Below are 17,240 nucleotides of genomic sequence, written 5' to 3'. Positions count from 1 at the left end.
CTTCTTCTTCTTCAACATGGTGGCCTCCTCCTCCTCCTTCTTCTTCTTCAACATGGTGGCCTCCTCCTCCTTCTTCTTCTTCAACATGGTAGCCTCCATCTCCTGTACAGCTACACCTTCATGTCCACTATCATTCAGATGACCATGCTCAATGAGATATGCCTCATAATTCTGCTCCCAGTGCCAAAAATCGCATGTAACCTGCAAACTGCAGTACGAACGTGGTAGCATTTTTGCGATATGGCCCTCCCGTCGCGATATTTCGCTGCTGCAGTCCCTCGAACGATGAGGTGGCAACGTACAGCGAGTGAGACAGCGCCACGCAAGCAAAATACGTATGAAAACGGACGCGGTGACCGTATGTGCGCACGCGGAACAAGTTTGTCAACCCGAACATTGCAGTTTCTGAATTCAGTGACTTTTTTGCACGCGACGAACGAGCTTAGTGACTGTTGATGAATTTTACTCTTGATTAGTTGATCATGATCGGCCCATCCATCCATCGGCCGGCCCCGGCCACATGCGAGCGAAGCCAGCACGAAGGCGACGGCGACGACGACGACCGTAGCCCGCGCTGGCTCGGAAACGACACGCGCCTCGGGTGGCGCGGTCGCGGGGGAATCTGCCGCCGCAGTGAGCGGCAGTGCGAGGGCACAGAGACACGGCAGCGCTGGCCGGGGACAGACAGGACGCGCGTGCGTTGGGCGGGCGCCGGGCCGTGGCGGCAAACAGTGGTTCGTGCCCGTGAGCCCTGCCAGGCCGATATCATATGACCATTGGGGACTAGCCGACGACGGTTTTTTCGCTCCTCTGCCCGTCTGGTCTTGGCCTGTGGATTTGCTTGTTTCTGATGAGTTGATCGATCTTGGATCTGGTTCGTTTTGGAGGCGTGTTATCAGGCCTGTTGCCGCCCTCGTCTGTCTACAGCGCCCGTGCTTCGCCATTTGCAGGTTGGGGGACTGGCCGCCCATGGTTTGGTTTACTTCCCCTCAATCCACGGCTGAAAAATCGGTGCCCCTGCGCTACCGTCCATCCCAGAGGAATCCACTGCCTGGATACGGATCATCATCTCACATGCAGCGCAAATCTACTTATCAGGGACCCTTTCACCCACAAGGACCTTCAGTAACTTCGGTTACTGGAGTAATTGACAAAAAACTATCACATTTCACGTAAGCGTCCCACAGAACTACCACATTTTAAAAACTGACCAAAAACTTCAGTTTAGCGCTGATTTCGTGACAAAAAACTACCACATCGCGTTGATGACCGTTTGAAGTGTTTTACACGACTTTCTAACAGACCCGGCCCACCGGTCAGGACGGCGGCCGCGCTAACGGCTAACGGCGCTCGCCTGCCGCCCGTTAGCCGCGCGTGTCGGTCGGGCCCGGTCGAACCAGGCCTAACCTGGCCGACCGGCTCGCTCCTCGTCCTCACCACCTCACTCTCCCCCGACCTCACTGTCCTAACCCTAGCCGTCTTCATTCATGGCGGCGGCGGATCCAAACTCCGGCGCCGAATCGCTTGGAGGAGCGCCCCCCGACGTGGTTGGCGGCGGGGATGCCGTCTTCGTTGAGATTGATAACTGGCTAGGCAGCAGTAGCTTTGCGGTCGAAAACCAATCCCAGCCTCAACCTGAGCCGTCCCAGACGATTGTGAAGAGGCGCAGCGTTGAAGAGAAGAGCGTGTAGCAGCGTCAAAGAGAAGAGGCGCAGCTCGAGGCCGGCGCAAACTTCCTTGTCCTGCTGGCGGCGCGAGGTATGGCAACTGATTTGTAATTGTTTTTCTGAAATGATTTGTTTTGTTAGGAATCACCATATATAGGATAGTTTCATAGTTAGATTTACATTAGAACCATGTTTGAGCACAACAGGAATTGAAATCTGCTGGGAACATGAACAATTTGTTTTGCTGTGACTGAATCCAAAATGTAAAAAACTAGAAAATTTGAACTGTCAGACACTAAATATTGTGCAGACCATTTAATTATAAATTTTCCAATTTGTGGTGCAGTATTGATGACCCCAAGTGGGAAATTTGGTTCCATTTCTTAGCTAGAGAATCTGTGGTTAGAGGAATTTACCAGTCAGACATATCATTTTTGACTATGGTTTCTCTCATTCGGAGTGAGGGCTATGGAGCTGATGATTATATGTACTATGTTGTCGATGAGGAGAAAGGAATAGAAGGTATGGAGCATCTTGGTTCTGAACATGATGTGCAGCAGATGTTGATTCACTTTGAGAAGGAAAAGAGTGTGAACATATGAGTTGTCAGAGCAGACGAGCCATGTAATGCAGATGAAAATAGAGATAGTTATTTTGCTGAACATTGCATTAACACTCAACAAAGTTGCACAAAATTGGTGGATGCAATCAGTGACAGAAAGGATGAGCTTAAGCAAAGTTGTCTGCGGATGGAAGCTGAATTTAACCATTTTGAAGGTGACACTGATGTGTCTGAATTTCTTTCTGATGATGCGCAGTCAGGTTCAGATGACAACAATGTGCAATTACATCCAGGTTCCCCCTCTGAAGAAGAAGCTGCACAAGTAGATACATCAGTGGTCCAGAAACTTAAGCCAGTCAGAAACCCTAGTCCAACCATTAGATCCCACCAAGAGGTTCAGAAAGAGGTAAAACCAGACTGGTTTCCTGAAGCAGATGAATTTTGTTTTCCTGGTGATGTTGGCATTAGTGATGAAGAAGAAGAGCCTGAAGGAGCTTTCAAACTAGCAAGTGGTAGGAAGAGAGTGTTGAAGAAGTCAAAGGATAGGGTATGGTTCAATGAGAAGCTTCCAGATCCACATGAACAGTTTTGTAAGGGATTGTGCTTCACCACTGTTTATGAGTTCAGAGATGCACTTAGGGATTTTCACATCAGGACTCTGAGGAATTTCCAATATCACATAAATGCCCCTGATAGGATTATTGTTTGGTGCTCAGAGAGAGCCCATGGATGTGATTTTCATATCAGTGCATCTAAGATAGCTCATGAAAAAACTTTCTGCATCAAGAAGTGTGATATGCTGCATACTTGTGGAGCATGTGCAGAGACCACAAAGATTACTACAAAGTGGTTGTCCAAATCAGTACAACCAGCATTGAGAGAAGACATTAGATCTCCTATGGATACATTAATAAAGAAGACTAAGACTAAATTCTCAGTTGATGTTTCAAGAAGTGTTGCCTATAGGGCCAGGAGGAAGGTTGTTGGTGTGGTGCAGGGTGACCACAAGCAGCAGTACTTGAGGCTGAGGGATTATCTTCAAGCTGTTCTTGATATGAACCATGGGAGCATGTGTATTGTAACAACATTTGTTGACACAGAAAACCCTGCACCCACTCTTAGATTCAAGTACATGTTCTACTGTTTGGCAGCTTCAGAGGAAGGGTTTCTTAATGGTTGTAGACCATTTATAGATAAATATTTCCTGATTGTGTTGTACATATTTGTGTGTCAATTTTCTTCTGTAGCTAATGTGTGACTCCATCCAGGGCTTGATGGATGTTTCATCAAGTTAACCACAGGACAACAAATTCTTGCTGCCACAGGAAGGGATGGCAACAACAACATCTATCATATAGCTTTTGGTGTGGTTGACAAGGAAGATGGAGACAGTTGGACTTGGTTTTTAACTCAGTTGAGATGCTGCATTGGTAGTGGCAACAAATTTGGAACATACACAATAATATCTGACAGGCAAAAGGTTAGAAACTAAATCATTGACCATAGTTGGTATAGTAATTCACTGAATTATGTGAGTGTGTTCATATGTAGATCTATTTTCTGAATGTACAGGGTTTACTTAAGGCAATAAATGAAGTGTTCCCTGATTCACCTCAAAGATTCTGTCTTAGGCACATATATGCCAACTTCCAATCAGCTGGTTACAGAAGCAAAGAACTAAAGAAGTGTGTTGACAAGGCTAGCTACTCTTATACTAGACATGGGCATGAATTAGGGATGGCTGAGCTGAAAACACAGTGTGAGGATGCTTGGAAATGGCTTAAAATATAGAAGTCTCTACTTGGGCTAGGTATGCTATGGACCATACTTGCAAAACAGATCTAGTTGTGAACAACTTTAGTGAAGTCTTCAACAAGATGATACTTGATGTAAGATCCAAACCAATAAGGACAATGTTTGAAGGGATCAAGACAAAGCAGATGATCAAGAGGCAACAGACTAGGGAGAAGTCACAGACTTGCAGGTGGACAATCACACCAAATTACTCAGAGATTCTAGAGGAGAATAAAAAATATGCCAAGTACTGCCAGGCTAACAAAGCTGGTGAAACAATTTGGCAAGTAACAAGCAAAGAAAAACAATATTGTGTGGACATGGCAACCTGCACATGTGACTGCAAGAGATGGAACATGACAGGTGTACCTTGCAGTCATGGCATATCTGCAATGACAAAACAAAAGCTGCATCCTGAGGACTATGTGTCTGAATTCTTCAAGAAGCCATTGTACATGGAGACATACAAAGCAATTATTTACCCTATACCTGGTCCAGATTGCTGGCCTGATACAAACACTCAAGACATTCATCCTCCTGTGCTCAAAGAAAAGGCAGGCAAAAAGCAGACAGTAAGGAGGAAGGGAGAGTTTGAGGTTCCAGCTCCAAGAGACACAAGTAGGATGGGCACTATCACATGTGGAAACTGTGGTTTAGAAGGACACATGTATACAACATGCAACAAGACTCTGAAGCCTAGTCTTCAGATGAGGAAAAACAAACACCAGATAATTATCAAGCTTGGAAAAAATCTCAGACATTTCTGAATGAGTACACTTTTAGAAATAAAAGTTATGTTTGACATGCAGGAAAACAGGGCAGTTTACTCTGATATACCTGCTGCAAGAACCACATCAGTCCCTGTTGCAAGAGGTAGAAGAGGAGCACAAACTTCATGTAGGCCTGCTACATCTCAACCAGGTCCTTCTACTTCTGCATCAGGCCCTACACCAAGAGCTAAAAGAGGTAGGACTGCAGGTGGAGGGAGGATCCATGGATTCACTGCACCAAGAGCTGCAACCACTTCAGATATTCAAGTTGGGACCAAGAGGAAGAGGACCCCAAGCTCAAAATTGGCAGGCTACTTCTACTGCAGTGGTAACTACTGAAACCTGTCAGCTCAAATTTGGGAGGTTTTATGTGCACTTTCTTAATTTGTTTAGCACTTTCTGAATTTGTTGTGCACTTTTCTGAACCTGTCGTGCACTATCTGAACCTGTCGTGCACTTGTGGGTGGAAATGGGCCTCAGACTGGGCTCTCATATCGGACCACAGTCCACAAGTCTGCGTAGGTGTCTATAAAAAGACCCTAACCTGTCCTTTCCCGTACCACTAAAACCCTAGCCGCCAGCATCACTACAACCCTACCTTAGCCACAAAGATGGATCCAAGCATAGGAGAGGTTGTCGACGACCAGGATGAGAGTTCTGGAGCAGCAAGAAGGACCGCAAGAGCGGAAAGGAGGAGTCGTAGGGCTCAGGCACGTGAGCAACGCCAGAGGCTGGCTGCAACGATTATGGCAGCCCGCAACTCCCTCGACGTGATGCAGTTCAAGGAGGTGTTCCCAGATGGAACAAATCATCACCGATGAATTGATCATTTGGTGGGCTAGAGATAGTGCAACCTTCCATCGCTACCAAGTCACAAGGGCTAGGTGGAGCAGAATTCTTGATTCTGCGTCTTGAAACGGTTCAAGGTTAAGTTCTTCAATGTTATCTGAATTCTCCAAGTCTCTGGTTCTACTATGTATGTGATGATGTATCTGAAATTTCTCTGAATATATGCGCACTTGTATGCATGGATTTGCAGAATTTGCTGAAATTGTGCTCTGAATCTATGAGCTTTTGTATGCGTGGATTTTCTGAATTTTTCGAATTTGTGCTTTGAATCTATGCGCACCTGTTGATTTTCTGAATTTGTGCTCTGAATGTATGTCAATTTCTCTGATTTTTCTCTAGAAACAGTATCTCAGTCAACAATATATGTTTTCACCACAAAATAACGATTGCACAACTTTCACCTAACATCACTTAACCAACACAAGTTTCGGCACACAATAACTACTCCACAACTACCACCCTGTCAACTACTGCTGCACAAGTTTTACTTCTTCACTGCCTCACTCCACCTCTCTTTAACTACCCCCTCTTTCTTCAGCTACTCTACTCACATCACTCTACTCACATCACTCTACCTCACGACAACTTCACCTAGCTCAACACCTCTGCACTCACCACTTCCTGCTCCAACCATGGCTGCTTCTTCCTCTTCTTCAGACCCATGGCTCAACCTATTCCCAACTGGCAAGGGATGGGTTGCCATGCTTTATGGTTCAGCGCGCGGCGACGACGACCTCTTCATGGACTACATGAAGGTCGCCACAAGGTACACCAGCGTTCAAGATCTGGTGGATGGAGCAGACGAAGTGAGAAAGAAGACGACGAGTGAGGAGAAGCAATGCATGGACCAGCAATATGGAAACCGAGGTAAGGGGATCCTGCCCATAGATATACTGCTATGGGGAATGAAAGAGGCGGGCTCCGCCGATGCTGGGCAGAGGTAGCGGTGGGCAGACCACCACTACGTCGCCCCAGCACAATCTACGGCTGAAGCAAACGCAAACAAGCACCAAGACAAGGACGACGACCTCCAGATCATCGCACCACCAGCACTGCAGGCTCGCCGCCGCCCTCCTCCCATCATCTTCATCGATGAAGACAAAGATGAAGAAGAACAGGAGGTGCATATGCTGGCAAATCATCCTACCGAAGTGAAGAGGAGGTACGACGCTCATGCCGCTTAGCAGGGCAAGCGCCTAACTGAAACTGAATGTGAAACTATTAAGTTTCACATTCAGTTTCGTCAGTCTTATTCAGTGTTGGCTAGTTTCAGTTACCCTCAAACTATTTGGTGCTATCTATCTATGTAATGCTATGTATGTTGCATCCTCGGACAATTTGTGTTATCTATGCTACCTCCTATGTAATGCAAGTTTCATTTTCATTTTCATTTTCATTTTCATTTTCAGTTTCAATGTTGTTTGGTGTTACTAGATTCAAGTGTAAGTATTAGCAACAACTACCTAGCAGCAACAAATTGCATATGGAGATATAACAACATCTGGATAATATGGTTCAGGTGGCATTACAAATAGGATTATCTTAGAGCATTACAGATCAGGGGCATTGCAGCACCCAACAACACAACCAAAATGATCTGAAACCATAGGCAGTTCATAGGGAGTTCATATTAATATTAAGATGCATATCTGCATCAGATTCTAGTACTAGACCAGTTATATATATAGGCCTCATATTCACTTACCAACCCTAGCTACCACTTCACTCCTCCATGACAACTTCTTTGATCTTGTCTAGCTTTTCTTTGCACCCATGACCTGCCTTCAAGAGCTCAGCAATGATATGCTCCAGCTTCTTCTTCTCTTCGTTAAGGAGGTCTCTCTCAACTTGTATCTCCTTCATGGCTTTCCTGGTGTTTTGAATGATATCATCTTGACTCTACAGGATGCACCTTTGTTCTTTCTTGAGCTTAAGCTTCTCCATTTGAATCTCAATCTTTGCCCGCTCCTCAAGCTGATGCTTCTTCTCCTTAAGTTCATTGATTGTCTGGATTGTGTAATCCATGTCATGGGATTTCTGCCCATCCTGGTAATCAAGCAGCTTGGATACATCATCCACAAGCTGACTGTACTGATTGCCAAGAGAATCCAGCTCCTTCTTCAGTTTCTCAACCTCTATCTCATGAGCCTCTTTGTCTTGCACTCTACCAAGGTTCTTCTCATGATACATATCCCAGAGCTTGGTTAAGCATCTTTGCAAAATCACAGGCCAAGGGGCATCTACCCACTCTAAAACACCACAGTTCACACCATCCTGAAAATCCAGTTAAATTTAAAGTGAGCTTTATTCTTCATTAACAAACATATTCACAATAACAAATCATAAACAATACTCATATATGTAGCTACAATACACTAGCTAACTCTATGCTACAAATTATAAATCAGTGCTATGTTTCCATTGCTCTTTGTTGCTATTTGCTACAAGTACATAATTTAGACATAGCAATGTTCTTATAATTAATCAAAAATGAGAAAAGCAGCATCATTATTCAGAAAAGCACGAAACGAATCAATCACAGCCATGACAACTTGGTTCATTACCTTAGTTGCACATCCTATGAATCTCCTGCCAGTGTCAGTGTCTTCAAATGCCACAAATTTGCCAGCCCTCTCCCTGTGCAGGATGCACCTACGGTTAGATTCAGTCACAAGCCCAGAAAAGCTTGGATCTATCACAGTATCTGGAGTTTGCTGCAGCAGGAAACACATATATATCAGCTACAACTCGCATACATGAACTTAAATGGAGAAATCCCTATCCTTCTTCAAACCCTAACCCTAGCAGAGGAGAGGAGAGGAGAGATTGAGCTGACTTACAAAATACTCCATATTCATGCTACTGAACTCGCTCATGTACTCGTCATCATCGTCAGAGGTCTCGTTGCTGTTGGGCCACGACGGCATGGTCGCGGTGTCGCCGGAGTGCGAGAAGAAGAAGAGCAGTGGAGAGCAGAGGAGAAGAGTGAGTCGGGGGAGAGTGAGGTGGTGAGGACGAGGAGCGAGCCGGTCGGCCAGGTTATGCCTAGTCCGACCGGGCCCGACCGACACGCGCGGCTAACGGGCGGCAGGCGAGCGCCGTTAGCCGTTAGCGCGGCCTCCGTCCTGACCGGTGGGCCGGGTCTGTCAGAAAGTCGTTTACAACACTTCAATCAGTCATCAACGCGATGTGGTAGTTTTTTGTTACGAAATCAGCGCTAAACTGGAGTTTTTGGTCAGTTTTCAAAATGTGATAGTTTTGTGGGACGCTTACGTGAAATGTGATAGTTTTTTGTCAATTACTCTCGGTTACTGTGGCCTGTGTGGACGGGACCATGGTCCATGGACACGAATCAAGGCCTCTGTGCGAGTTGTGAAAAACTTTTATTGCCCGAATTTAAACACACCCACCACCACCCTACGCTGTTCGGCAGAGACCCAACGGCATCGCAGGACCAGCTAGGGGAGGATGAAACCAAAGCAGAGTCTCTTATTTTCATTATTGATGAAAAATATACCCAGCATCACATCAACCAGCAGGTGATGTGCAAAAGTTGCACGGAGGCGCAAGCAAAATGCTTCAGCGAACAAGAATGTAGCAGCACTAGTTCAGTTTCAGACAGCTTCAGACACTGCTGCAGCAAGAGGTGGCTCGGGCCGGACTGGCCAAACACTGGACCCTCTCGTACTGCCGATCATGAGGAAGCAGTCGCACTTGCCGGGCTCTCTACCGCGTCTTCCTCCAGGTGGATCAGCTTCCCACTGATTTTCCTGGCACAGTCGCAATCATTCATCATGTTCATGTTAGCTCCTCTGATAGATATATCTGCTGAAAGCGCTAACAGGAAAATGTAATGCAGGAGTATGTACCTCTGATGGTGTGGTTTCTCATCGGACAAAACTTTCATCAATCTCTCCTCGAAAGGCGTGGCATGCCAGTTCACCCTCTGGTCCTGAGAACATCCAATCACGTACAACGGCTCGTAAGTTACATACAGATAACCGTGAAAGCGAGGAAGATTAGAGGGAAAATGCGCACCTCTTTGTACTTGGTGGTGGTGTTGGGGATCCCGTTGCCGTCCCAGGCCTTGGGCAGCATCGGGGTAGGGTTGTTCTCGTTGTCCCAGTTCAGCCCAGAGGCCACAAAGACGGGCACGTCGCTGAGATCGACGCTCCCGAAGCCCAGCTGCCGTCCAGTCTGGCCCTCACCCTCACCATCCGCACACGTAGTCTTGAGCCAGCAGGACAGGCTGGCCACGCCATGCTTCCCGTTCTCCGAGCTCTTGCTCAGCAGCTCTCCGACGCCGCCGCCGCCCACAAGCTGCTGCTGGTTGACGTTCTCATCCTCTGGACACGCCTCTTCTTCGGCGTGCTGCGCTTTCCAGCCGCCATGGAACAGAAATGGCGCAGACTCTGATGATAGCGCTGCGTCTGCATTCACTGAGCCTGGAAGGGTTTGCTGATGGGGCTTCTCGTTCTCGGTGGAATCTGCAGACAGGTACCTTCTTTTGGGAGGGTGAGAGGCGACCACGGGGGAGGAGGACTCGTCTCTCAGCTCCGTCCACTGCAGCTTGTTCTCGATGGGTCGCAGGACGGGGTACAGGAACTGCTTGCTGGCCCTCCCGCGCTTCCCGGGCTTGAAGTTCCCCTGGTGTGTGGTGAATCCAGGGGTCTGGATGTCGTCCCTCAGAACCAGAGGGGTGGGGAAAGGCGAGTCGCTAGGATCAGGATTCTGGTTCCTGATGATCTGGCCTGAGGACCTTTCCTGCGACGATGATCTCGCCGCTGATTCAACCTCAGTGACATGGTCGTCAGTGCCTTCGTCGGTGTCCTGATCATGCTTCACAGCACCATCGTGCCCGTCGGAGTTGAACCTGTTTTATTGGAAAGAAACAGCAAAATTGGTTTTCAGACCAGCTAACAGTAGTCGTCACCTTACTACTGTAGTTTACAGGATCACAACATTCATGATGATCTTGTTCAAAAAATAATAATCATGGAGATAGATGGTACAGTAGTTCTTTACCCCTCAGACAAGTAATCCTTAATTTCAGACACCAGGGCCTCTTTAGTCTCCTGTGCATTGTTGGACGTCTCATTGCACTGGGTGTAAGAAAAAAGATGTCAGACAGTGATTTTTATGAAAAGAAGATCACAAAGACAAACTCAATACGACGACACCTCGTTAATTTCTCGCTCTTCGACTTGGTTTGATGCTTTCAGAATTTCGGGAGGGGTTTCTGATATTGCGCCACAAGATTTAAGATAATTTGCCTGGTATAATAGTGGAATTCCATGAAAACATCGTCAGAATTTGTTACTAGTATAATTTAGAGTGCCAAGATTTAAAAGATAACACGGAATTGCAACAGTGAAGTGTAACAATATCTATCAGTATGCAGTGCAGAGATAAATGTAGAAATATCAAGCAAATGAGCATTACAGAACTTTTTCATTGTAATTGGTTGGTGCTAACTATGCCAAAATCTGCTAACCAGTAAGACTTGGACTATATCTGAAGATTATAATCCTAACTATTGAACTGCATAGACCTGAAATTTGAGAACCAGTTAGACTTGGCCTACATCTGAAGATTGTAATCATAATTATTGAATTGCATGGACCTAACCACCTCTCCGAAGTTTAAGGCTTTAAGCTGATGGAGAAAGGCAGATAATATATTTCACCACTTCCTCTCACGTCTAGTCTGTTCTCATCCTTGGACTTGAGATCGACGTAGGTTACAACTATTCAGAAAGTGCGTTGGCAGGGTGTTGAAAATTTGAAATGTTGACCTGTTGGCCATGATATCGTATTAAGTTGCATGCACATAACAACCTTGCCCAAATGCATATGTGGAAAAGATGGACAATATATTTCAACAATAACTAACCATTATAATATTCTAAACTACATAAACAATGCATACGAAAAACCTTTATGAGGTTATACATTGTATAGCATGGTCCTTGATATAATTCTCCAAAGACAAAAGGTTGAAGTGGAATTGAAAAAGAGCAAGATTTAATCTTGACAGTGCACACAGACTTCAGCAAAGCCTTAGCCTGATGGGGAAAGGCAAGCAATACATTTGAACACTAATTGATAACTCTATTATTCAGAACTACCTATGCGACATATACAACAAAATCTTTAGAAGGTTGTGCATTTTACAGCATGATCTTTCCATATATTTTTGCAAAGTCTAAAAGTTCAGATGGGATCTAAAAAGTCAATATTTAATTTTGAAATCAGCGCACATTGACTTCAGCAAATGTGATAACTAGCATCTGCTAGACTTGCAGTGTACTTATCGTGGAAATTTTTATGGCACGCCCACTGAAAATGGTCTAAGCAAGGGTTTCAAATCCGCAAATCGTGTCCTATTCGGCCAACAACTAGATGTGTCTCCACAAGCAAAAAGGTTAAAAGGTATTTAAAAGGTAGATGGTATTTTTGTTGCCACAGGTGCATACTTTACACATTTCACTGAACATTAAACAGTGCGGAGCATAGTAGTTAGCCCAAATGACAAAACTAACACCAACTGAACATGGCATATTGAGGAGATGAATTTTAGATTTAAAATTTAAAAACAAAAAAGCCAACTGCCATACATTCCCGAAACCAAAGAATGCATGGAAGGAGAACGTTACGACATTTTGCTGCTAGGGCAGCAGCACAATTTCCATTCTGGTAAAGTGCAGTGCAGACTTAACAGCCAACCCTAGGTACTAAGAAGGCCCCTTGGCAATTGCAGAACGACCTTCTAACTATAAAGTTCATCGATTTCCATTCTAGTAAAGTGCAGTGCAGACTTAACAGCCAATCCTAGGTACTAAGAAGGCCCCCTTGGCAATTGCAGAACAACTTTCTAACTACAAAGTTTGTCTAGACATAGCAGATTAGCAGGTACAGACTTGACAGTCTATCCATGAAGGCCACATCGACAGTGCAGACGTGTCAAAGTCAAAACGTAAGCATCAACCAATTCATTTTTTTCCCTGCCACCCACCGGCAACACGGCCTGAATACCGACGGAGCTGCGCACAGTTAAAAAAACACAGAAACAGGAAAGCGCTTTGCAGCCGATCTCGGTACCTCTCGCCTGAGGTCGTCGTCGACCCCTCCGTCGTTCCCGAGACCCTCCTTCGGCGTCCGGCTCTCCTCAAGCTCTGAAAACAAAACAACACGCAATCAGCAGTCCGTCACCATCATCAGCAGATCGAATCGGATCCGATCGGCGCAACGGGAGATTCAGAAACTCACTCGCCGTGCCGTCGTCGTGGTGGTCGTCCAGGAAGGCGTCCCCGAGCCGGGTCTTGCGCACGAGCGGATCCTGCAGGGGAGAAACACCCGGAGAAACAGATCATCGGCACGCGGATCGGAGACGAGGGGTCCAGGGAAGACGAGATCGCAGGGGGTGGGGGTGAGCGTACGTGGAGGGCCCGGCTGGCCGGGTCGGGGCGGCCGCGGAAGCACGAGAGGAAGCAGCCCATGGCGGCGTCGAGAGAATCCTGCGGCGAGCTCGCTCAGTCGTCGCCGCCGCGGTCGAGGGTTTGGGGATTGGTGCGGCGGGATCCCGGGGAGTGATTGTCGGAAATGGAAGGTCGGAGCAGGGGGGAGAAGAAGAGGCGGAGGTGAAGGGGGGACGAGATTTGAAAAGAAAATTCGAAACGGAGACACGGACACCGCAGAGGGGGCAGAGGGGGGACGGGAGGATTTGTTTTTTCGCCTAGCGTGGTGGGCCTTTTTGTGCCGTTAGGTGGAAATGGGTTGGGCGTAGATGGGCCGGACGTAGAGACGAATGTGCCGTGCGGTGGAAACACTGGATGGACGAAGCATTGGTTATTTGTCCCACCTCGCTTGCTTAGTGGAGTTGAGCTCGAGCTGATCGCTACTTATAGGGTGTCAGCCGCAGTGGTAGAGCCCAGGCAGCTGCGCGGTGAGCATAAAGCGAACTATTCTTTCGCCTTTTACTAAAGAATACCGTGTGCGCACCATATCAAGCAGCATACACCTATTTTTGAAGGGTTCTTTTCTCTTGATGAGGAGGGTCCCACAATTCAGTCTACAAAATTTGTTCACACATTGATCAACTTACTTTCAAAGTCTAGGCAAGGTCTATACCAATTCATCAGCCATTTGACATGAAGCAATCATTCTTAGTTTCACATGCCTAGGATTTTTTTATTAAAAAATGAATAGATGCATGCATCACATGCTTGTCACTAAAGCACGTCCAATCCCCTAAGAAAAAACTAAAGCACGTCCATGTTATGATTCATTTCAGAATTTAGAGAGGAGTGCGACAAAGATGGGGATGAATTTATAGAGGGATGTAGCAAAGGTGGGAATGCAAGGATCATAACGGCTTTTGCAGCGAATGCTCTGTGATGTGTCTAACCCGTGCACGAATCTCAGTGCGTGACAACGTGGGAATCCTCATGGAACATCGTTCGCTTCATTCACCCCTTGAAACGGTTGAAATCTTGAACGAGTGACATTCTTTATATAGAGCATGGCAATTACTGTGCGTAGCATGGCAGTTTCGTCTCATGTAACGTGGCAGTTTTTCTGAAATATGCGTGGCAACTTTCTTAACCGTTGGATGGCGTTTATATTTGTTGTAGCATGCCAATCCTATTCTGTGAGCATGACAATCGCTAACTAGTTAGACAATTTTTTATCATATAGTGCAACGATTCTCTCTGATGCAACATTTACCGTGTTCTAATATCACTAGTAGAAAATAGGACTTTGGTTGGGGCCTGGCCAGCCCGTTAGTCCTGATTCAGTCACGAACCGGGACCCATGGGGGGCATACGTCCCGGTTCGTGCGCTCAGGGGGTCGGCCAGGCCTTGGGAGGCATTTGTCCCGGTTCGTGTGGACCCATTTGTCCTAGTTCTAGGCATGAACCGCGATCAATGGTCCTCGCTCCTGGCCCACACCCATTGGTTTCGATTCATGCCTAGAACCGGAACAGAAGGGGGGCCTTTAGTCCCAGTTCCAGCCACGAACCGGGACCAATGAGGTGGCTATATATACCCCTTCACCGCGGCAGAGCACTCCACAGTGCTTTGTTTTTTCTGGCCGGCGAGGGTAGAGCTTTGTGGTGCTCTAGCTCACCTCCTAAGCACATGAGGTGTTCGATGAAATGCCCGAGCCACACTAGTTAAGCTTTATCCTCTCGAAGCTCGACCTCCAAACTCCATTTTCTCCAAGATTTGTCTAGGTTTAGCGGTCCGTCACGTCCCGTCCTCGTCTTCACCGTCGTCGATCGCCCGTGCCGATCTGGTCGCCGACACCATCGTGGTGAGCCTCTTGTTCTTATCTTATTTCTGGAAAAGAAATCTTACTTTATATAGATACTTGTCTAATTTTCTTACTTCTATTATTGCTTGTTATTATATAGTGCGATGGTTTTGGTATCCGCCCCCGTCAGCCCTTGTCCTGGCTATGATTCGGATGTGGTATATATATATATATATATATATATATATATATATATATATATATATATATAATCTTTTATAACTATTTGGTTCATTTATTGTTTATGACAATTATGCCGACCAATGTGACATAGATTTTATTTATTTAGGAGGTATGTGAACCGGAAATTCCAACCGACACTATTGTCGAGAGGTTAAATTTAGTTGAAGAAGAAAACAATTACTTGAAGAAAAAAAATTAAAAAAATTGAGGAGGAGAAGATGATATTGAAATTGCATGTTGCGGATGTCGTCGATGATCACAAGATCAAGATGGATGCAATGCGGTTGAAGATTAGAAAGATTAGAAAATATGCCATTCATATCAAGGCTTGGTATCATTATGCCGTAGGATCAATTGTTACCCTGGTTGTGATTATGATCGCATTTGTTGTTGCATTGAAAGATTTTACATAGTTTCAATGTATGGTTTAATTAGATGCTCTGGAGAGCTATATGTTGTTCAATGAGAACTATGCATGTACTTTGGTTTTAATGTGATGATGAACTTCTATTAATTTGGTCAATTATCTATCCATGTGAATCTGTAATGGTTTTTGACACACATAATTATATATAATGCACACAGATGAATCGACAATGGATGTACGGTGACAGACACACCTCCGAGTACATTAAGGGCCTGCATAATTTTCTCGAAGTGGCTGAGGCAAACAAGCAGAATGGTTTTATGTGTTGTCCATGCACTATATGTGGGAATACGGAGTCTTACTCTGACCGGAAAATCCTTCACACCCACCTGCTTTATAAGGGTTTCATGCCACACTATAATGTTTGGACCAAGCACGGAGAATTAGAGGTTATGATGGAAGACAACGAAGAAGAAGAGGACTATGACAACTATGTGCCCCCTGAATACGGTGATGCTGCAACGGGGGAAGCTGCTGAAGATCAAGAGGAACCAGACGATGTGCCCGATGATGATGATCTCCGCCGGGTCATTGTTGATGCACGGACATAGTGCGAAAGTCAAAACGAGAAGTTGAAGTTCGACCGCATGTTAGAGGATCACAAAAAAGGGTTGTACCCCAATTGCGAAGATGGCAACACAAAGCTCGGTACCGTACTGGAATTGCTGCAGTGGAAGGCAGAGAATGTTGTGCCTGACAAAGGATTTGAGAAGCTACTGAAAATATTGAAGAAGAAGCTTCCAAAGGATAATGATGTCTACTACACAACCTTCTTCTTGTAGACGTTGTTGGGCCTCCAAGTGCAGAGGTTTGTAGGATAGTAGCAAATTTCCCTCAAGTGAATGACCTAAGGTTTATCAATCCGTAGGAGGCGTAGGATGAAGATGGTCTCTCTCAAGCAACCTTGCAACCAAATAACAAAGAGTCTCTTGTGTCCCCAACACACCCAATACAATGGTATATGGATGGTAGATAATAGTTTTTGTAATCTGAAAATATAAAAACAACAAGGTAACGAATGATAAAAGTGAGCGTAAATGGTATTGCAATGTGTTGAAACAAGGCCTAGGGTTCATACTTTCACTAGTGCAAGTCCTCTCAACAATAATAACATAATTGGATCACATAACTATCCCTCAACATGCAACAAAGAGTCACTCCAAAGTCACTAATAGCGGAGAACAAACGAAGAGATTATGGTAGGGTACGAAACCACCTCAAAGTTATTCTTTCCAATCAATCCGTTGGGCTATTCCTATAAGTGTCACAAATAGCCCTAGAGTTCGTACTAGAATAACACCTTAAGACACAAATCAACCAAAACCCTAATGTCACCTAGATACTCCAATGTCACCTTAAGTATCCATGGGCATGATTATACGATATGCATCACACAATCTCAGATTCATCTATTCAACCAACACATAGAACCTCAAAGAGTGCCCTAAAGTTTCTACCGGAGAGTCAAGACGAAAACGTGTGCCAACCCCTATGCATAGATTCTCAAGGTCACGGAACCCGCAAGTTGATCACCAAAACATACGTCAAGTGGATCATAGAATACCCCATTGTCACCACAGGTATCCCACGCAAGACATACATCAAGTGTTCTCAAATCCTTAAAGACTCAATCCGATAAGATAACTTAAAAGGGAAAAACTCAATCCATTACA

At 45.5% G+C, this 17,240-nt stretch overlaps 1 protein-coding gene and 1 non-coding gene across 2 annotated transcripts; one reads left to right on the top strand and one right to left on the bottom strand.

The window, feature by feature from the left end:
- Positions 1–9,111: 9,111 nt before the first annotated feature.
- LOC119315868 (protein JASON-like) lies at positions 9,112–13,457 on the bottom strand. The gene is made up of 8 exons (XM_037590324.1): positions 13,081–13,457; positions 12,911–12,980; positions 12,743–12,816; positions 10,823–10,915; positions 10,668–10,744; positions 9,681–10,515; positions 9,512–9,594; positions 9,112–9,412 (listed from the first exon to the last, which is right to left on the bottom strand). The coding sequence occupies exons 1-8, from the start codon at positions 13,138–13,140 to the stop codon at positions 9,337–9,339; spliced, it is 1,368 nt and encodes a 455-aa protein (XP_037446221.1). The 5' UTR covers positions 13,141–13,457; the 3' UTR covers positions 9,112–9,336.
- Positions 13,458–13,577: 120 nt separating this feature from the next.
- Positions 13,578–13,697, top strand: LOC119319702. Its single transcript, XR_005154579.1, has one exon. It is a non-coding gene; the product is annotated as a U5 spliceosomal RNA (small nuclear RNA).
- Positions 13,698–17,240: the final 3,543 nt, after the last annotated feature.

Source organism: Triticum dicoccoides, chromosome 6A (assembly GCF_002162155.2).
Source record: "Triticum dicoccoides isolate Atlit2015 ecotype Zavitan chromosome 6A, WEW_v2.0, whole genome shotgun sequence".
NCBI lineage: Eukaryota > Viridiplantae > Streptophyta > Magnoliopsida > Poales > Poaceae > Triticum > Triticum dicoccoides.
Note: the sequence above shows the minus strand (reverse complement) of the source record. Positions and strands in the feature narration are given on the sequence as shown.